Source organism: Fukomys damarensis, unplaced genomic scaffold (assembly GCF_012274545.1).
Source record: "Fukomys damarensis isolate Sample0158 unplaced genomic scaffold, DMR_v1.0_HiC HiC_scaffold_16, whole genome shotgun sequence".
In the NCBI taxonomy this organism is placed as follows: Eukaryota; Metazoa; Chordata; class Mammalia; order Rodentia; family Bathyergidae; genus Fukomys; species Fukomys damarensis.
The window spans coordinates 24,998,318-25,015,842 of NW_022900928.1; the positions used below are offsets into that span (position 1 = coordinate 24,998,318).

The window sequence follows — 17,525 nt, forward strand, 5'->3', positions numbered from 1 at the left end:
ACTCAGGTTTTCTGCAGTGGTGGGTGGCAGTCTGATTATCATAAAGATTAAAAGCAAGAGCTTTTATTTGATATACACAGATTTTTTTATTCTACCAAAAACTTTTAAACTCTATATATCTTATACATGAATATAACAGTAGCAAAGCTTTTTAGAGACTATCTCAGGACTCCTCCCTGTGTCAGCCTCAGACACTTCAGTAGTTATTAGCCCATGAAGTTAAGCAAAGCATGCTAAAATGTCTGCATACTGAAGGTGAATTTGCACAGACATAAACTCCTAGATCCCTTCCAGCCCTTAATGTCAGTGTAGCCATGAGATGTGCAGCAAAAACAAGTGCATGATGCAGTGAAGGGCCTGAGTGGAAGAAGTCCCCAAGTTCAGCACTTAAAACTACAAAAAGGTAGAAAAATGTAGGCATGACAAAGCCCATAATCCTTGCAATCCTAGATTGGACTCTAATATCCAACTTTACTCTGTGGATCCTCTGAATAGGAATGTTACAGCTTCAGGGCTCTGGATGCAAAGACTGTCTGTCCATTTGGGTTTTTTTTGTGTGTGTTAAGTGCCCAAAAATGTTTGTGATCCTGAATATCAGACATCGTAGGCTGACAGAATGGTAAAGATGGCTGGGTGCAGCTCTCAGTGAGATGGACATGCGGCTCCCTGTCAGAACCTTCTTGTTAATGGGGTCATAGGTGAAGCAGACAAAAGCACCTAAATAACACTTGGTCAGCCCAAAATGTATGGCTTTGATGAGGAACCTTGTAATATGCACATGCTATCTACCCCAGTGGCTTCCTTTTCCAAAATGTTTAATCAAAATAAGTTTGCTGAAGCTTTTCATTGGTTACTACTAGACATAATATTTCAAAATGGTAACTCTGAACTTGTGGCTTTTTACTTTTTCTTCTTGAGCTCTAAAGGCAGGCTCTGTGACGTTTAGTTACAGAGGACTCACCATGGCCTCCTCCTAGCTTCTGATGGGCCCTAAGATCTGAGTTTCAGGAATTCATACAACAGTGACCACAGGGAAAGTAGTCTTTCCAACTAGAGCTGTTTGTACAGAGTTTACATTTCCGCACCTTGCCTTCTTGCCTCCAAGCTCCTCATCCTCATTCACTTCGGTTCATGAAAAGGGCAGAGAAATGACCAATATCGTTAAATTTTCTGTTCTCCAAATGGCCATAGATTCAAGCCAAGTATTTTCCAACAGCTCTAACATGGCTGCTTCTACTTGAATGGTTGTTTTCCACCAGCAATATCCTTATTTCAGTATTTCAAGAAATGCATAGATGTTTTATGATTTAGAAGTCCAGGGGAAATGATAATGATGGAAGGAGATATCCTTCAGTTACCTAGAAAGCTTGAAGCAGCAGTGAAAACAGCTCCACAATATGCTTGTTTCCTTTCTAAGCTGCACCTTTATTGATTGTGTGGTATAGGAGAACCACACCTCAGCCCCAAGGTTTCTGATACACTTCTTTACCACATTCCTTCCAGGTTATTGCTTTTCCATTCTGGTTCATTAACTGCTTGCTGTCCTCAAAGATCTCAGGCATTCAGATATCCCAGGCCTCTCCCTAAGGATCAGCTGGTAATTTTTCCCTTTCATCTTTCTTACTATTTGCTTAACAATATGCATTGAACTTCTACAGAGTAGGCACCATTTATGGAGCTAGACCTATGTCAGTGAACAAAACACCCTGAATTCCTGGTCTCACAGAGCTTTTGTCCCAGTAAGTCACTTGCCATGGAAGTGCATAGCTATTCCAGCTTTACTATTGGTATACAAGAAATCAGCACTATCCAAAAGCTATAGCAAGCAAGCCTCCGTGGGCTTGGCAATATCAAACTTTCTCCCTGGATCAAAATAGAGACATACATGAGAGAACCAAGAGGAAACTATACCTTCCTAGTTACAAATGAGTGATAGATAAATTCAACATATACAGTGTAATGTGTTTCCTCAACATCCATCTCCTTTTCCTTGTTCTTGATATAGGAGCAGGCTAAAATACAATTTGGAAGAAAGTGGCTGATAGTAAAGTGAATATAGCTTACTATAGTTCATTAGGCTTATAAATCAAATGAGAAGGAAAACTCCAGTGGAGAAAAGGAGAGAGGTGCCTATACAGGTAGATATGCATACATCTTATCCGTGTGGTTAAGTTCCCCAAGTAAGGAGATGCCACAGTATAAATGAGTCTGAAATATTTCAGTTCTAATGAGAGAACAAAGAGAGGCTTTTTAAGATGATACTTCAATGTATCCAGTCCCAAAAGCTCTACTTGATAATAGAGGTTGATAGGACCCCACAAATGCTCAACAGTAACAGAGGAATAATTCAGAAATCTCCAAAATTAACTCTCCTCCACTACATCCCTCCCAACCCCAGAGATCAAGTAGCCCACTGGGATCATTTACAACTGAATCCTTCTGTTCTAGGAAATATCAACCCTCTTCTGCTGGAAGCGCTTTAGGAAGCCCTGACGGATCTGCTTAGATTTGATGCAGTACACGATGGGGTTCATGAGGGGCGGGACCAAGAAGTGCAGGTTCGCCATGAGCACTGCCAGAGCAGGGTAGTTGTGTTTCTCCACTCGATGCAACACAGACAGTCCAAGTTTGGGCAAATAAAAGATGAGCACAATGCAGAGGTGTGAGACACACGTGTTGAGTGCCTTGAGCCGTTCCCTGGGTGATGCAATACCCAGCACAGTCCATAGGATCAGGGCGTATGACAGCATGATGAGAGAGGAGTCAAGGCCCAGTGAGAAGAGGATGGACACCAGGCCAACCAAACTGTTGATGTGGATGTCTGAGCAGGCCAGTCCCACAAGGTCACAATGCAGGCAGTAACAATGAGAGAGCTCACTGATCTGGGGAAAGAGCAGATTCCGCAGGAGGATCGTTCCTGGCAGGTTGAGCAGGACAGCCCTAAACAGAATGGCAGCACCTACTTTTGACACAGCTGAGTGGGGAAGGATTGTAGCATAGTGCAAAGGTTCCCAAATAGCAATAAAACGATCAAAGGCCATGACCAGCAGCACACCAGACTCCACATAGGTGAAAGCATGGATGAAAAACATCTGTGTTACACAGAGATCAGAGGGCAACTCACGAGCTCCCAGCCAGAAGAGCCGCACCATGGTGGGGAAGGTGGAGGCACAGAGGCCCAGATCAGAGGCAGCCAACATGGACAGGAAGATATACATGGGTTCGTGTAAGGCTGGATCTGTGCGAATTACAAAGAGGATGATGCTGTTGCCCACAACAGATACCACAGAGATGAGGTTGATGGGGATGGAAACCCAATGCTGAGAGGCTTCTAGGCCTGGAAATCCAGTGAGGAGGAAGATAGAGTGGCCAGAAGTGCTGGTGTTGCAGGAAAACATAGTGATTCCAGGAGGGAGTTGTCCACCCTAGGAGTAAGAGGCATTTATTCATTTGGTCATCTCTTATAAAGTCCCTACTGAGGGTGCGCTGGAAAAGAAGAGCTACCACACAACCCACTCTCAGCCATGAAAGATACTTCCTTTATTACCTCGTGGAGCTCCTGGCTAATTTTATTTTCTTTCTCTAAAAGTACTTATCTGTAAAGTAGAACTGGATAAATTTTCTGAGTTGATATCTGCTTACAGCCTATGGTTATTTTATTAGCCACTTATGAGGGTGGGCCTAGACTTCCTTTTTTCACTTAAGCTAAACTTTAAAAGCCTTCTCCCCAGAGTGTGTTCTCCAACTAAATACTGAACAAAACAAATAATTTTCCATAGAAATTTAAGATGATGGGGAGGGCAGGGACAAGGGGAAAAAATGAGAACCAAGACCTGTCATGTAGAGGTACAAGATCCCAACAATGAATGTAACTGTACTGTATCCCTAAAATGTACCAATAAACTCAATTTTTTTAAAAAAGAAAGAAATTTAAGATGATGTTTGGAATAAAAACTTAATGCTCCATTTCTATTCTTACAAATGGAGTCTTCCATCTGATATCTGTTAACAAATATATCTGAAAAGACATATTCAAACAAGTAATATATTTTCAAAAACATCCTGTTAGGAGTCTAGTTACTTAGCCTTCTGGTACTGTTATGAAAGTAAAATCTTCTGTATTCCTTCTCTAAAATTACCTCTGGGGCCTAAAATAAGCTCTTTTTATTGTTTCATTTTTAATTACTATTTTAATTGAATACATGTATTATGTACTATGTCAAAATTCAATACATGTATGCAATGTGTAGTGATCTAATGATCAAATCAGAGTAGTTAGTATTTCCATCCCCTTAAGCTTTTTTCTTTTCCTTTTTTTTTTTTTTTTAGACAAAGTCTGGAACTCACTATGCAGCTAAGTCTGAACTCAAACTCAAAATCCTCTTCAGCCTCCTAAGTACTAAGATTATGGGTAGGCACCACCGAACTCAACTTTAATTTTTTGATTGATATGTAATATTTGTATATATTTTTGGGGTACAGTGTGATATTTCAATACAACACATATTCATCAAAATAGCTTCTTTAGCAGATTTCTCTCCTGCAAAGATGAGTTAGCTTAAAGTATTCAAGGCTTTCTCCAAGCTAAGTCTGGGTCAACATGGTAGTTTACCAGATACATTAAACTGTGTTAATCTTTCTTTCTCAACCCTATCTTCACCTCTGTAGCTACTTCAAATTTGTGCATTTGATTCTGATCCTGCCTTCCAGGTAGACTTGTGGCCACGGACTCACTTAGAAGGAAAGTTCTTCTAATATCTCTCTCAGCACTCATACTATGAAACTTGTTATGAGGGCCAACTACCTCAGTTGAAAGCAGAAGTCTTAGCTTTACAACAGGAGGACATCAGAGATCATGAGCTTCCAGAACTCCAGGATTAATAATATTATAACCAGAGAGCCTGGAGAGCTCATCTATTTCCATAACCTTGCAAAGCACTTTTAGCTACACATTCTCCTCAACTTCTCTCCCCAGAACACAACTGTATCTGTATTTGTCTACTGAGCACCTCACACTGGTTTGCATTATACAATGAATGTCCTGCAGACCCACAACATCTCGTTCTTCCTCTTTCCCTAAAGCTGACTGTCCAGTACCTGTTGGTTAATGCTTCCCTGCCTTTTCTGCTATCCTTGAAATATCACCCCCCAAAAACATTATATGTCCTTTCATTCTGTAACATGTTCTCCAAACCAACAAGTTCTAATCTCCTCCTTTCTGATATCAATGAAACTAATCTTGCTAAATCATCGTCATTTCCCTGATTATTAAAAAAGCTTAACTGTCCCACTTTCTTTGGGATTTCTGTGTTATGATTCATCTTCCAAATTTCCATCAGACTCATTCTCAGATATTTATGAAAAATACAAGTATGAAAGCTTAAATTATTATATGTATAGAGAAAAATGACTGCCGGTGATTCTTTGATACATGTAGGATCAAATCTAAGCAAAACTTTATGCAGAATCCAAAAGAAGAAAGAGTTTGTCCATCCTACATCTCTGATCTTTTCAAACACCTTTCCTTTAAGTATTATAAATTCTCTTAGGACATCTTCCTATTTATAAATTTTACCCTGTTTTATCATTTTAAAATATTTTATTGGAATATAACATTCATACGGAAAAGTCTGTATGTCATAACTACAAATCTTAATAAATTTCCACAAAATAAATATACTTATGTAATGAACACCGAAATCAAGAAACAGAATATTATCAGCTCCCAAAGTCCCTGTGGCCTGCTCCAGTTAATAACCCAAATCCTGTCTTTTAATACTATAGATTAATTTTGCCTATTTTTGAACTTTGTATAATTATAATCATCAGACACATCCATTCTGCATAATTTGTTAATAATTTGCTACATAATTTTTCCATTGTGAGGACACAACTGGAATAGATTGATTAATGCTACTGTTGATAGACATTTGAACAGTTAAGTTCAGAGCTAGTATAAGTAATGTTGTCATGAATGCTCTAGTATGTCCTTTGTGAACACATGTATGCATTTCCGTTGGGTGTACACCTAGGAGTAGAATTATCCTACCCTGCATTATGAATATTTAGCTCCAGTAGATTCTTCCAGTGCTCAAAAGTGATTGCACCATTTTTACACCCACACCAACACTGTAGGAGAGTTTGTTCATGTCCTTGTCAATACCTTGTGTTGTTGGTCTTTTTAATTGTAGTATTCCAGAGTGGTTAGGGTTACTGCAACATGGATGCCCCCTTTCACCATGGTTCCTAAAGACCCAAACATCACTGTGGTAGAGTTAAGACCACTCTGGTCCTGCCCCTATTTTTTATTATTTTATCCATGCTCCTTGCTTTCCGATACATACTTCTTCAGGATAAAATTTTTTTAAATAATAGTAAGAATCAGAGAATTATATCCACTTCACACTTATAACTTTACTTAATCCCCTAACCCTGTGGCATATTTTTCAAATTTCTGCTGTAGAATCAGGATTGAAAGAGTCTAAGTACCTCTCGGGCTCTATTCCCACAAAGCTAGGTTGGTAGAAGCAGGATTTAAATCTCAGTCAAACTAAAGACGGTGGCTACTCACTTCATAACTTCATACAAGGGGAAAAAATGTCTCTGCACTCTTGGCACTCTTGGCAAACTGATCCTTTTCCCAAGGCTAGTTTTTCTGTTCTCTCCCTCCCACTTCATCTCCTTTAAAGCAGATACAGAGGTTTTAGGGAGAAGCAAGTTCATCCACTGAGGGGAACAGTCTGCCGACCAATCCAGCCAAGCCCTTCCATTTCCCATCATCCCACTTTTCACCAACATTCGCACACATGCTGTGGCTCCTCCTCTGGAGGCAGTGCTGAGGTTACTGTCCCCGTCCCAACTGCACCTGGACCCAAGAATGCAGCAGTGTCTGACACAAGGAGACCTGTATCCTCCTCGGGCTGCTCCAGTGCTGTGAGGATGACAAGGAAGTTCACCATAAACTTCTCTTTTACATAATACTGACTCAAGGAATGCTTGTGAACTTGGGAAAAACTATAAACTATCTAGCCCATGGTAGGCACTTATCAAATTATAATGATAACCAGACACTACCCTAGGATTTCACAGTGGGTGTCTCATGCAATCTCCCTTCTTCCACAGCCATTGGGTGGAACGTTTTCCTTTCTACAGATGAGGAAATAAAGTCCAAGGGGTGAGAAATCCCATCAGTGGCCACATTAAGAATGTATATTGCAAACATGTACAAAACAGAAAGAAGAAAAAAGAGGAGGAGGAGGAGAAGAGAAAGCAAAAAGGAATCAAGAGATGGGTGGACAGGAGAGAGTGGGAAGGGAAAGGGGACAAAAAAGGGAATTGAGATGTGTCGGGTACATGTGCCAACCTCACACAAGGGACATAAACATCATGTACTGCAAACATGTACTAATAAAAAATGTAATCTCTGGGAATGAAACAAAAACATAGAAGCCAGGTGTGGTATCACATGACCATACTCTCAGCACTCTGGGAGACTGAGGTAAGAGAATCACAAGTGTGAGCCCAGCCTGGGCAACTTAGCAATTAGCAAAACCCCATCTCAAATTAAAAATCAAAAAAGACAAAATGTTAACAAGTTTGGGCCCTGCCTGGGAATTTATCAACCTAGTAAGACCTTGTCTCAAGTTAGAAAGAGCTGGATATGTACCTCAGTCTGAAGGCCTTGAGGTCAATCCCTAGTACTGCACCCCCCCAAAAATGGAAAGCCAGATGTAGTGGTGCATGCCTATAATTCTAGCCACTCAGTATTCTGAGGCAAGAGGATCTCAAGTTTGAGGCCAGCCTGAGAAATTTGCCAAGACCTTAACTTTCAAAATTAAAAAAAGTAAATTAAAAAGAAGGCAAGGAATATAGCTCAGTGGGTAAGCACCCCTGGATTCTATCCCCAGGAGACAGAGGGAAGGGGAAAGGGAAAGAAAAGGAAGGGGAGGGGAGGGGAGGGAAGGGGAGAGGAGAAAAGAGGAGAGGAGAGGAGAGGGGAAATCGGAAGACACTCCATTAAACTCCAAAATTCATGCATCTGACTGTTCTTCAGTATTCTCATTCCTAAAATCCTTTAAAAAATACAATTTGACTCTGGATGATTAAAAAGATTAAGAAGAATATGTGTAATCAATTTTAAACACTGCCTGGCCCATAAATGCTAAAATGCCTACAACTTACTACCTTATGAGATGGGTATAATTATTCCCACTTTATATATGGAAAACTGAGGCACCAAGTCATTATATAACTTGCCAAAAGTCATGAAGTTGGAAAGTGAATGAGCCAGAGTACAAATGCAGACAGCCGATTCCAGAGCCCACACTCGTAAGCACTATGCAATGCTGCTTCATTCTGTTACCTAGGATGGTTGTTAACAGTATTAAGGCTGAAAATATTCCCAAAGAGGATGAAATAGGATGGCATACTATAGGATCTCCTCATGTACCACTCCTTCCTCCTCCTTGATCATTTATGTGCATTAATCTTGGAGAGTACCCACAGGAAAGTCCCATGACAGTCAGGACCCACGTGCTTATGGCCATCCTGTGTTGCCTACTGTGTGAGTTACTTGCAGGCTCATAGATTACAAGGTGTATTTTTTCCTCAAAGCAATAATCTCCTGAGAGAACAACCAAGAAATTTGGTGAAACTATATGTATAAGGGGGTGAAAAAATGGAGAAAGATATTATAAAAATGATGGATGGATGGATGGATCAATGGATCAATAAAAAATCAGGAAGATCAAATATATGTAGATTCTTCTGAGGAGTTGGGAAAAAATACGCCCTATCCTTTCACCATCCTACTCATCCAGGTTGCAGAAGACTGTAAATAGTGCAAAGACTATCATTTGTTTATTTATTCATTCATTGTTTGTTTGTTTAAAATGAGAGAAATCTAAGGCTGGTGATTTAGTTCAGTGGCTCCAATACCTGCCTCACAAACGCAAGGTCCCGAGTTTGATTCCTGGCACCAAAAAAGAGAGAGAAAGAAAGAAAGTCTATCCCCAAAAGCTGAGCTATGAATTCTGAAAGGGAACTGACCAGTTTGAAGAAGGCTGAAGACCTTCCTCCAACAAGAAGGTTTCTATGACAACCAAGCATTACTCTCTAACACTCGAGGGAATATAAGACTTTAAGCCTCTGGCTTTGCCAGCTGAGTCCTGGAGCCAAAAGGGAAGTTAGAGAAACAGGCCCTGGCAGGACAGCCCTAACCTAGCAAGGACTAGGAGCAAGGACTAACAGGACTAAGTTTTTTATGTCAACCCATGGTTTTGATGTCTTTTAACTAAAAGTAGATCTAATACTGCTCCACTCAAAAAATAAGATTAGCATAAACCTGTCCAGACCCGATACCTATAGCCAGGAAATCACAGACTGTCTTCGGGATCTCCAGTTCACCTGAAGTAATTCAGAGTCCCTCTATCTCCCATTGCCTTCTAACTATTTGAATATTTTATTATGTTGTAGAAATGAGTGCAGGATGTGTGGGGGAGATGCTTTATTCTCCAAACCTCCATCTTCCATACACCACAAACAGAGATACTTAAGGCCACTGCTGAGTATTTACACAGGACTTAGATCTTGAAAGCTGTCAGTAAAATTGTAATGAGATCTACTTAAAAGAACAAAACTGGAATATCTCTGAGGCTTTATTTTGCTCATGAATTTTGTACCTGTGCAGTAAAAGTCATGATTATTTAATCTGATCCTACAAAAGGAAAAAATGGAAACAAAATCTTTGTAAATAGGGATGGGTGGAGGGGGTGAAGGGAGGGCAGGGATGAGAGTAAAAAATGAGAACCAAGACCTGTCATGTAAAGGTACAAGATCCCAGGGATGAATGTAACTGTATTGTATACCTAAAAACTACCAATAAGCTCAATTTTTTTAAAAAAAGATATTAAAAAATCTGGTCCTATCTGATTCTTTTATTCTGGACTTTATTTAATCTCTTTAAATATTTTAAGCAGTAGATTCCCTTCAAATCTGACCATATAAATATTGTTTATTTTTATAGTTGGCAACAAAACTACTTCATTACACTTAACACATTAAACAAGGGTATCAAATGGGTCAGGAATATCATTAAACTTAAATGGTAGATAAGTAAGCAAAGAGAGAGAAAGAGAATATCACCTTGGTATAGAGGCTATTTTGTGCAAATCACTGGCAACTGTGAATATTTTATAACTTGGTCTCTGTACTCTTCCCTCCAGGATTAAGACACATAAATCTAAGGATATCTGAACAATTCACAAATGATCCACCTTCTTTGAATGTCTTTAATAGAATGCTTTGCATATCTTTAATCACGTGTTTTAATAAAGGTATGTGTCTCGTTGGCATTTCAGAGGTTGGGACAGGTTGCCCTGTTACATGTACTGCATTCTAGGAAAGCAACACAGGTATAAAAGAGTGTGGTCTAGGTCATCAAGAAATCCTAGGGCCTTAGTGGTCATTTGTTACAGAGCCAACAGCCTTCTCAGTCTGAGTTAGTTTAGGGCGAGACGAAAAGGAACTCCCCACTGCCCCAGCCTGATTTAGTGAGATTGTGCTGGCTAAGAGGATGTGTAGCCAAGCAGCTAGACCCCAGACTGAGGCAGAGTCACTATCTAGTTTGTCTTTGACATATCCCATAATAGGATACCTATCAACTTCAGCCTGTGTTAGGAATAGCCACTGTTCGTGATCCCAGAGAACAATCCATGGATTGTTTTCCCTAGATTTGACAAGTTGGTTAAAAATTGAAGATAGAAAATATTTTGTTTCATCATAAAGTGGCCGAGTTCTTTGGCCTAGACCATCAGGGAATAATCAAACAATGAAAGGGGCTATAATATGATAAGCGCTCCTCTCAGGCTTGTTATAAGAGGAGGATCAGTTATAAAAGGGAGGACTTAATGCAACTCTTGCCTCTCAAGAAGACAGGGAAGGCACTTATCTAAACAAATGCCATTCAGTTTTACTCACAGGCAGGAATGATGAAGCAAGCCACTACTGAAAGGCCTGGGTGAGTAGCGACCTTGAGCCAGACCCAGATGTGACACCCTCATCTCTCCACTCACCATAGCTCCAGAGCTTGTGATTCTTCTCATCTGTTCCTCTGTTTGTGAAAAGCATTTCTTGTGGTGTCAGTAAAGGCCAGTACTTTATAATCTTCTTGGTGAAGTGGGGGAAATAACAGGTCTGCTGGGATCCAAGTGAAAATCCTAGAGATTTACAAAGCTAAACTTCCTGAGCCCCCTGAGTTCTGGGCCAGGCAGCTCTGGGACTCAGGAGGAAGCATCAGGCAGTGTATCCTGATGATTCAGGGGCACCAGGGGGATAAGAAGACATCCCACACTGAGCACCTAATCTTGACAAAGAGTGATCACTGTGAAATGGACAAGTGACCAAACCAAGGCAAGGGGGTGCAAGAGAATTTTTATAAACTGGGACACACTCTGTCCTTCTGGGGAAACAGAGGCCATGAGGAAATTCTAGAAAGAATGATTACAGACTCTTACCAATTTTTTGCCAAAAAGATAACAGGCAGAGCTATATCAGGCAAAGAGATGTGCATGAGATGAGTGGTTTGGCTTTGGGAAGTGTGTTAGAGAGGAGAAAAGAAGAGGTTCTCTACCTAACTTTATGGTTGTACGTTGGGATCAAAGATGATTAAAAAATAAACCTATGCTGATGAAATCATCTCTCTCTCTCTCTCTCTCTCTCTCTCTCTCTCTCTCTCTCTCTGTAATACCCTGGGAGATCATACATAAAGCGTGATGTAGTGCAAAAGCTATGATCTGTTTCTGGATCTGTCACTTATTAACTATGTGGTAACAGGCAGGTGACTTTCCTGAGCCTCTTTCTGGCAGGAAATTTAAAACTGGTTTTGCTAACATGTCATACCTTCCTCCACTCTTCATGGCCAGCATTTTCTGGGGAATTTTAATAAACTTTTTATTTTGGAAATAATTTTGTATTCACATAAAATTGCAAAGATACAGAGTTTCTAAACATACTTTACCCAGTTTTCTTTAAAGTTAACATAACCATGGTATGTTTGTCAAAACTAAGAGATTGACATTGGCACATTACTGTTAACTAAGTTCAGACTTTATTTGCATTTCGCCAGTTGTTCCACTAATCCTTTCCCGGTTCCAGGATCCAACCCGCTGTATCACATGACATTTACTGTGTCTCCTCTGTCTCCTATGATCTATGACAGTTTCTCAGCCCTATTCTACTTTAAAACATACATTGCCTAATAATCTGTGAAAAAAAATAACCTGTGAAACTCTTCCCCAACATTGGAGTCCATTTATTTATTGTGCTTTATCTAGAGATTAGCCAGGAAAGGCTGTGATTTTTCTAAACTCATTACGATCCTTATTCAGTGTAATAATTCATTGCATTATTCTTCGTCTTTTTATTGCCTCACTTCCTTTTTCCACAACTGAGTCCCTCAGTTACTTTTCCCCTGCTATGATTGGCCTCTGCACAAATAATCATTAGTTTTATCTTCCCTCGACCACATCTGGAGGTCCTGCTGAATTCCTGCCCAATATTCACAATGCCAGACAGAGCCTGTCCCTCAGCCAATAGAGCAACTATTCACCAGAAGAACTGCAAGGAAGAACAACACCTTATGGGATTCCATAGAACACAGAGGTAAGGCAATGTCCCATTCCTCACTGGTCGATGTTCGTTCCCAGGGAGAACTAACTCCCTATATTAAGTTAGGTTTTTCCAGAGAAACTGATCAATAGAATATATACAATTATAACCTGGCATTTTTTAAATTGGCTCACACAATCATAAAGCTGAATAGTCCCATTATGGCCAACCACAGGCTGGAGAAACCAGTAGCTGCTCAGTCCAAGACCCCCAGAGCCTCAGAACAAGAGAGTCCAGTGATGTAGCCCCAGGCTGAGACCAGAAGCCTTCTATAGAGACTCTAGTGTAAGTCCATAGTCAAAGGCTGAAGAATGTGAAGTCTAATATCCTTGGGCGGTGGCAGCAGAGAAACATACTGCTAGGAAAGGGAGAGCACAAGCAAGAAATAGTTTCTCTCCTCCACTTTTCCTCTCCATCCAAGCCCCTAGCCTACAGAATGGTGCTGCCCATGGTTCAGGGCATGTCTTTCCCACTCCGTCCACTGACCCACACTCCAGTCTTCTCTGGAAACACCCTCAGAAACACACTCAGAGGTACTTTCTAGGCATCCTTCAATCCAGTTGCCCCCCAAAATGAAGCATATCCTCTCTGTACTTTTTGATTATATCATTTGATCCATACTGGCTGCTTAAAAATCTGCAGATATATTTGAATGGTGACCCAGCACTTTTGATGTGCTAAAAGAATAAAACAGGGGTTCAGGAGCCCTTCTGCCCCGGGAGCAGCTGCAGAGCCCTCCCAGGTCATGAGGAGGGCAGGATCAGCACAAAATAAATCAGAAAAGCCTCATGAAACCACAAAAGATGAGTGGATGAACAGCTTACACATCCAACAAGCAGACATGAATCAACTCGTCATGAACTGCCTGGTCACAGTGGTCTTTAAGAAAGCTGCAGAAAAATTTCAAATGGAATCTGGAATTGAACCAAGTGTTGGATCTAGAAACACTTGATGAACAGATCAAGATTCAGGAGATGAAGAAGTAAAAGCAGCAAGTAAATATATGAAAACATGTTCCACATCACTGATCATTTGAGAGATGCAGATGAAAACAACACTGAGATTCCACCTCACCCCACAAAGAATGGCTGCTATCAAGAAATCACACAGTAACAAATGTTGGTGGTGTTGTGGGGAGAAAGGAACCCTTCTCCATTATTGGTGGGAGTGCAGACTGGTGTAACCACTATGGAAATCAATATGGAGATACCTCAAAGAGCTTGGACTGGAGGTTCCATTTGACCTAGCCATCCCTCTGCTGGGTATCTTTCCAAAAGAATCATATCACAGAGAAGTATGCACACCCATGTTTATAGCGGCACAGTTTGTAATAGCTAAAACATGGAAACAGCCTATTTGCCCATCAGTTGGAAACTGGATAAAGAAGATGTGGTTTTTTCTATAAAATGGAATATTACTCAGCCATAAAGAATGAGAAAATAGGTTCATTCATAGGAAAATGGATACATATTGAAGATATACTCCTAAGTGAAATAAATAAGGCACACATGTGTAAATACCGAATAGTTTCTCTGGTGTGAATAATCTGCAATAATACATAAGATCCTAATAAGATTACTGACATTGAGAAATGGGAAGCAAGGAGCTAAAGGTGTAGGGAAGGTGGGACAGGTAGGGGAAGGGTAAAAAAGGAAAAGAAAAAAATGTGAGATAATGAAAAGATGGAAATAAAGTGGTTGTAGATGGGGAGTGGAGGGGGGGGTGAAAGGAGGGCAGGGACAAGGGGAAAAAATGAGAACCAAGACATGTCATGTAGAGGTACAAGATCCCAATAATGAATGTAACTGTACTGTATCCCTAAAATGTACCAATAAACTCAATTAAAGCTGAAAAAAAAAGATTCGGGAGATGATTCTAAAGGGTCAGATTCAAGAGGCCATCACCTTGATCAACAACCTCCTTCCAGAGCTCCTTTCTGGACACAACCCTGTGTCTTCAGCAGTCACAGCAGCCACAGCAACAGCATTTGGTCAGGCTGAGACCAAGGCAGCGCTGGAGTTTGCAGAGACACAGTTTGCAGAGCAGGGCGAGGAGAGCAATGAGTGCCTCACAGAGACAGAGAGCACCCTGGCCCTGCCGGCCTTTGATAGCCCTGAGGAGTCCTCTTCTGGCGACCTTCTCCACATGATGCAGAGGCAAAAGGTGTGGAGCGAAGTTAATGATGCTGTTCTAGATTGTGAGAATCGTGAGTCAACACCCAAGCTGGCTACTGCTGAAACTGCTCCTTTGGGTTCAGAATGAGCTGGACCAGAAGAAAGTAAAATATCCTACGTGACAGACCTCAGCAAGGATGTGATGGAGGAGCCGGAGGAGAGCTGGTGCAGGCAGATGCTGGCACCGTCGTGATGGCACAGGACTGACCTTCCCTCAGACTGTGACTGAAAGATTTTCCCTGCAATAGAGAACCCTTCATCCACTTACACTTTTCTTTTTTTGACCCGGAATCTTTTTTTTAAAGGAATGTGTCCCTTTCAAATGCTGGCAAACCCACTTGAAAGACACTTTAGAAGTCTGAGGGATCTAGGCACTATGGAACATCCTAAGGATTCCTACACATGGCTGGTTACTACCCCAGTGCTCCTGGTGTTTCTGACTCCTGAGGGTTTGCCTGGTCACTGAGTGCTGCATTATCAGGGACTATCAGTCAGTTTAAGGCCTCCCATTCAGAGTACATGAAGAGCACTGATCATTCTTTTCCTTTCTGTTAGCTCGGGGACAGACAGTATGTTTTCTTCATTGTTCTAAGTCCTGTCAGGCCTTTATTTTCAGTTTTTCCTTACCCCTTGTTTTTCACTTATTTTTTGTTTTGTTTTTCATAGGAAATAATATATTAATTTGTAAATCCTAATTCAAAGATGACTTTTGCGCTAGGCTATAGAGTTTACTTGTTTTTTCCTTTTGGCCCAAACTTGCGGCTTTTGGGGAGTTGTGTGAGGGGTGGGGCTGTGTGATTTTTAATTTTTTAAATATATATTTTGGTGCTGTATGTGAAGAGAGACTTGTCTACAGTAGATCAATGAACTTGATCACTTGTAGGCATATTTGTTGAAAATAAAGGTTTCTCTTTGACTTCCAGAATGACCAAAGGAGGGGGGGCGGTTAAGAGAATCTGAGAAGGTTGGTGTTTATACAGATCACCCTGAAAGACATGATGAAGAAAAATCTTTCCAATGGGCACTGCTTTCAGCAAGTGATTATCCACTTTGATTGGAAGACAAGATGAGTTTACATGCAAGTATATGAATTTACATAAATTGCTACCTTGACTTTCTCAAACAGGTTGCCTTATGGGTAAGGAGCTAAAAAAACGAGATTAAAAAAACTGATGTCAAAGTATTATGATTAGAATATGTGTTACCTCTTATCTCTAGAAAAGAGCACAGAGTGTGAGAATGTGTTTGTTCATGCAAATATCCCCAAGAGAACATCCACTATAGAGGCGATGTCCATGATCAGGCAAACAAGGTGACTCAATCTGTGGATATTGATCAGCTTCTGTCCCAGTCACTGGTTGCTTGTTTAATGAGATTATGTTCAAGTGTAAGGACTGCAGTGGTAAATATATCAGCTTTAGTAAGGGAAATCCACTATGTGGAGCTCAGTAAGAGCTTCTATCCCTGTTACTATGGGTACTTGTATATAAAATGCCAACTCTCAGTCTGGTAATTTACTTCTTTACTGTTTCTCACAGGGTCTATGCAGTCTTCTAATGACAAGCTACTTACATTAAATTAACATCAACTTGTTCTTACAAAACATATAATATTCCAGAGACATATTTTATTTTCCCTCATTATATTGCTTCTGCCAGAACAACCACTTTTGGATTTATACCATCCATACTCTTGTAAAAACATCACTTTCATTTTTTTCTTTTTGTACCAGGGATCGAACTCGGGCCCTTGCATTTGCGAGGCAGGCACCAGAACCACTGAGCTAAATCCCCAGCCCTACAAAAGCATCACTTTCAACCAAAGATCAGAATTCATAATTAAGAGTCTTCATAATGGAACTACCCTGTGGAATGCAACTTATACATATCCCATCAGCTGGAAGCAGATGGCCAATAGAACTAGAGAAGAACTTGGTCAATGCTCAAGCATGGCACCACTTTGGAAACTCTGCCTGCTATGAGCTACAGGTTCAGCGTCCCCATTCATATGTTGAAACTATGGTAATAGCATAAAGATGTAATTACTGCCCATAGAGAAGAAGTTTAAATTAACCCCTTTGCCCTTGCACCATGAAGGATATAATGAGAAGGCACCATCTTTAAGGAAGAGAGCAAGCCCTCAGACACCAGATCTTCTGGTGCCTAGATTTTGGACTTTCCATCCTCCAGATATGTAAGAAATAAATGTCTATTGTTTATAAATTACCCAGTTCTAGATATTTCTTATAGCAGCAGAAATGAACTAAGACTTCACCTATGAGATTGGGAAGTTATACCATAAGTTCTAGTACATGATTAAAATTAGCAGCACATATGTAGCAGCATTTTTTCATATCCAGTATAAACACACTATTGAGAGAAACAAGACAGGAGGTAGAGATGGCCCCTATTCTTATCAAGCTAATAATTTATTTATACAACATTTTCTTTCCATCCTTCAACATAGGCTCAGCCAATCTGGACATCCTACTTTAAAAAAGGAATGGGGGAGCTCTTCCACCAGGGACACAACCTGATTCCAGTAAATGGAAATCTGTACGCGCCTTTGGCTCTTTGGAACTTCTTAAGCCACTGAAGAAATTGGCAAGGGAACAGGTTTCCTATACTGACCGGAGTGACTTATCCCTATTACTAAGGAGAACTTGGCGAGTTCAATCCCCGGTAC

At 40.6% G+C, this 17,525-nt stretch overlaps 1 protein-coding gene and 1 pseudogene across 1 annotated transcript; one reads left to right on the top strand and one right to left on the bottom strand.

The window, feature by feature from the left end:
- Positions 1 to 2,444: 2,444 nt before the first annotated feature.
- On the bottom strand, positions 2,445 to 3,398 carry LOC104847673 (olfactory receptor 51A4). Its single transcript, XM_010603157.1, has one exon. It carries the CDS (start codon positions 3,396 to 3,398, stop codon positions 2,445 to 2,447), a length of 954 nt encoding a protein of 317 aa, XP_010601459.1.
- A 10,013-nt stretch (positions 3,399 to 13,411) lies between these two features.
- LOC104847762 lies at positions 13,412 to 15,033 on the top strand (annotated as a pseudogene).
- Positions 15,034 to 17,525: the final 2,492 nt, after the last annotated feature.

Excerpts from the sequence above, each read along its gene's own strand:
- LOC104847673 (XM_010603157.1), bottom strand. The coding sequence starts at position 3,398 with ATGTTTTCCTGCAACACCAGCACTTCTGGCCACTCTATCTTCCTCCTC.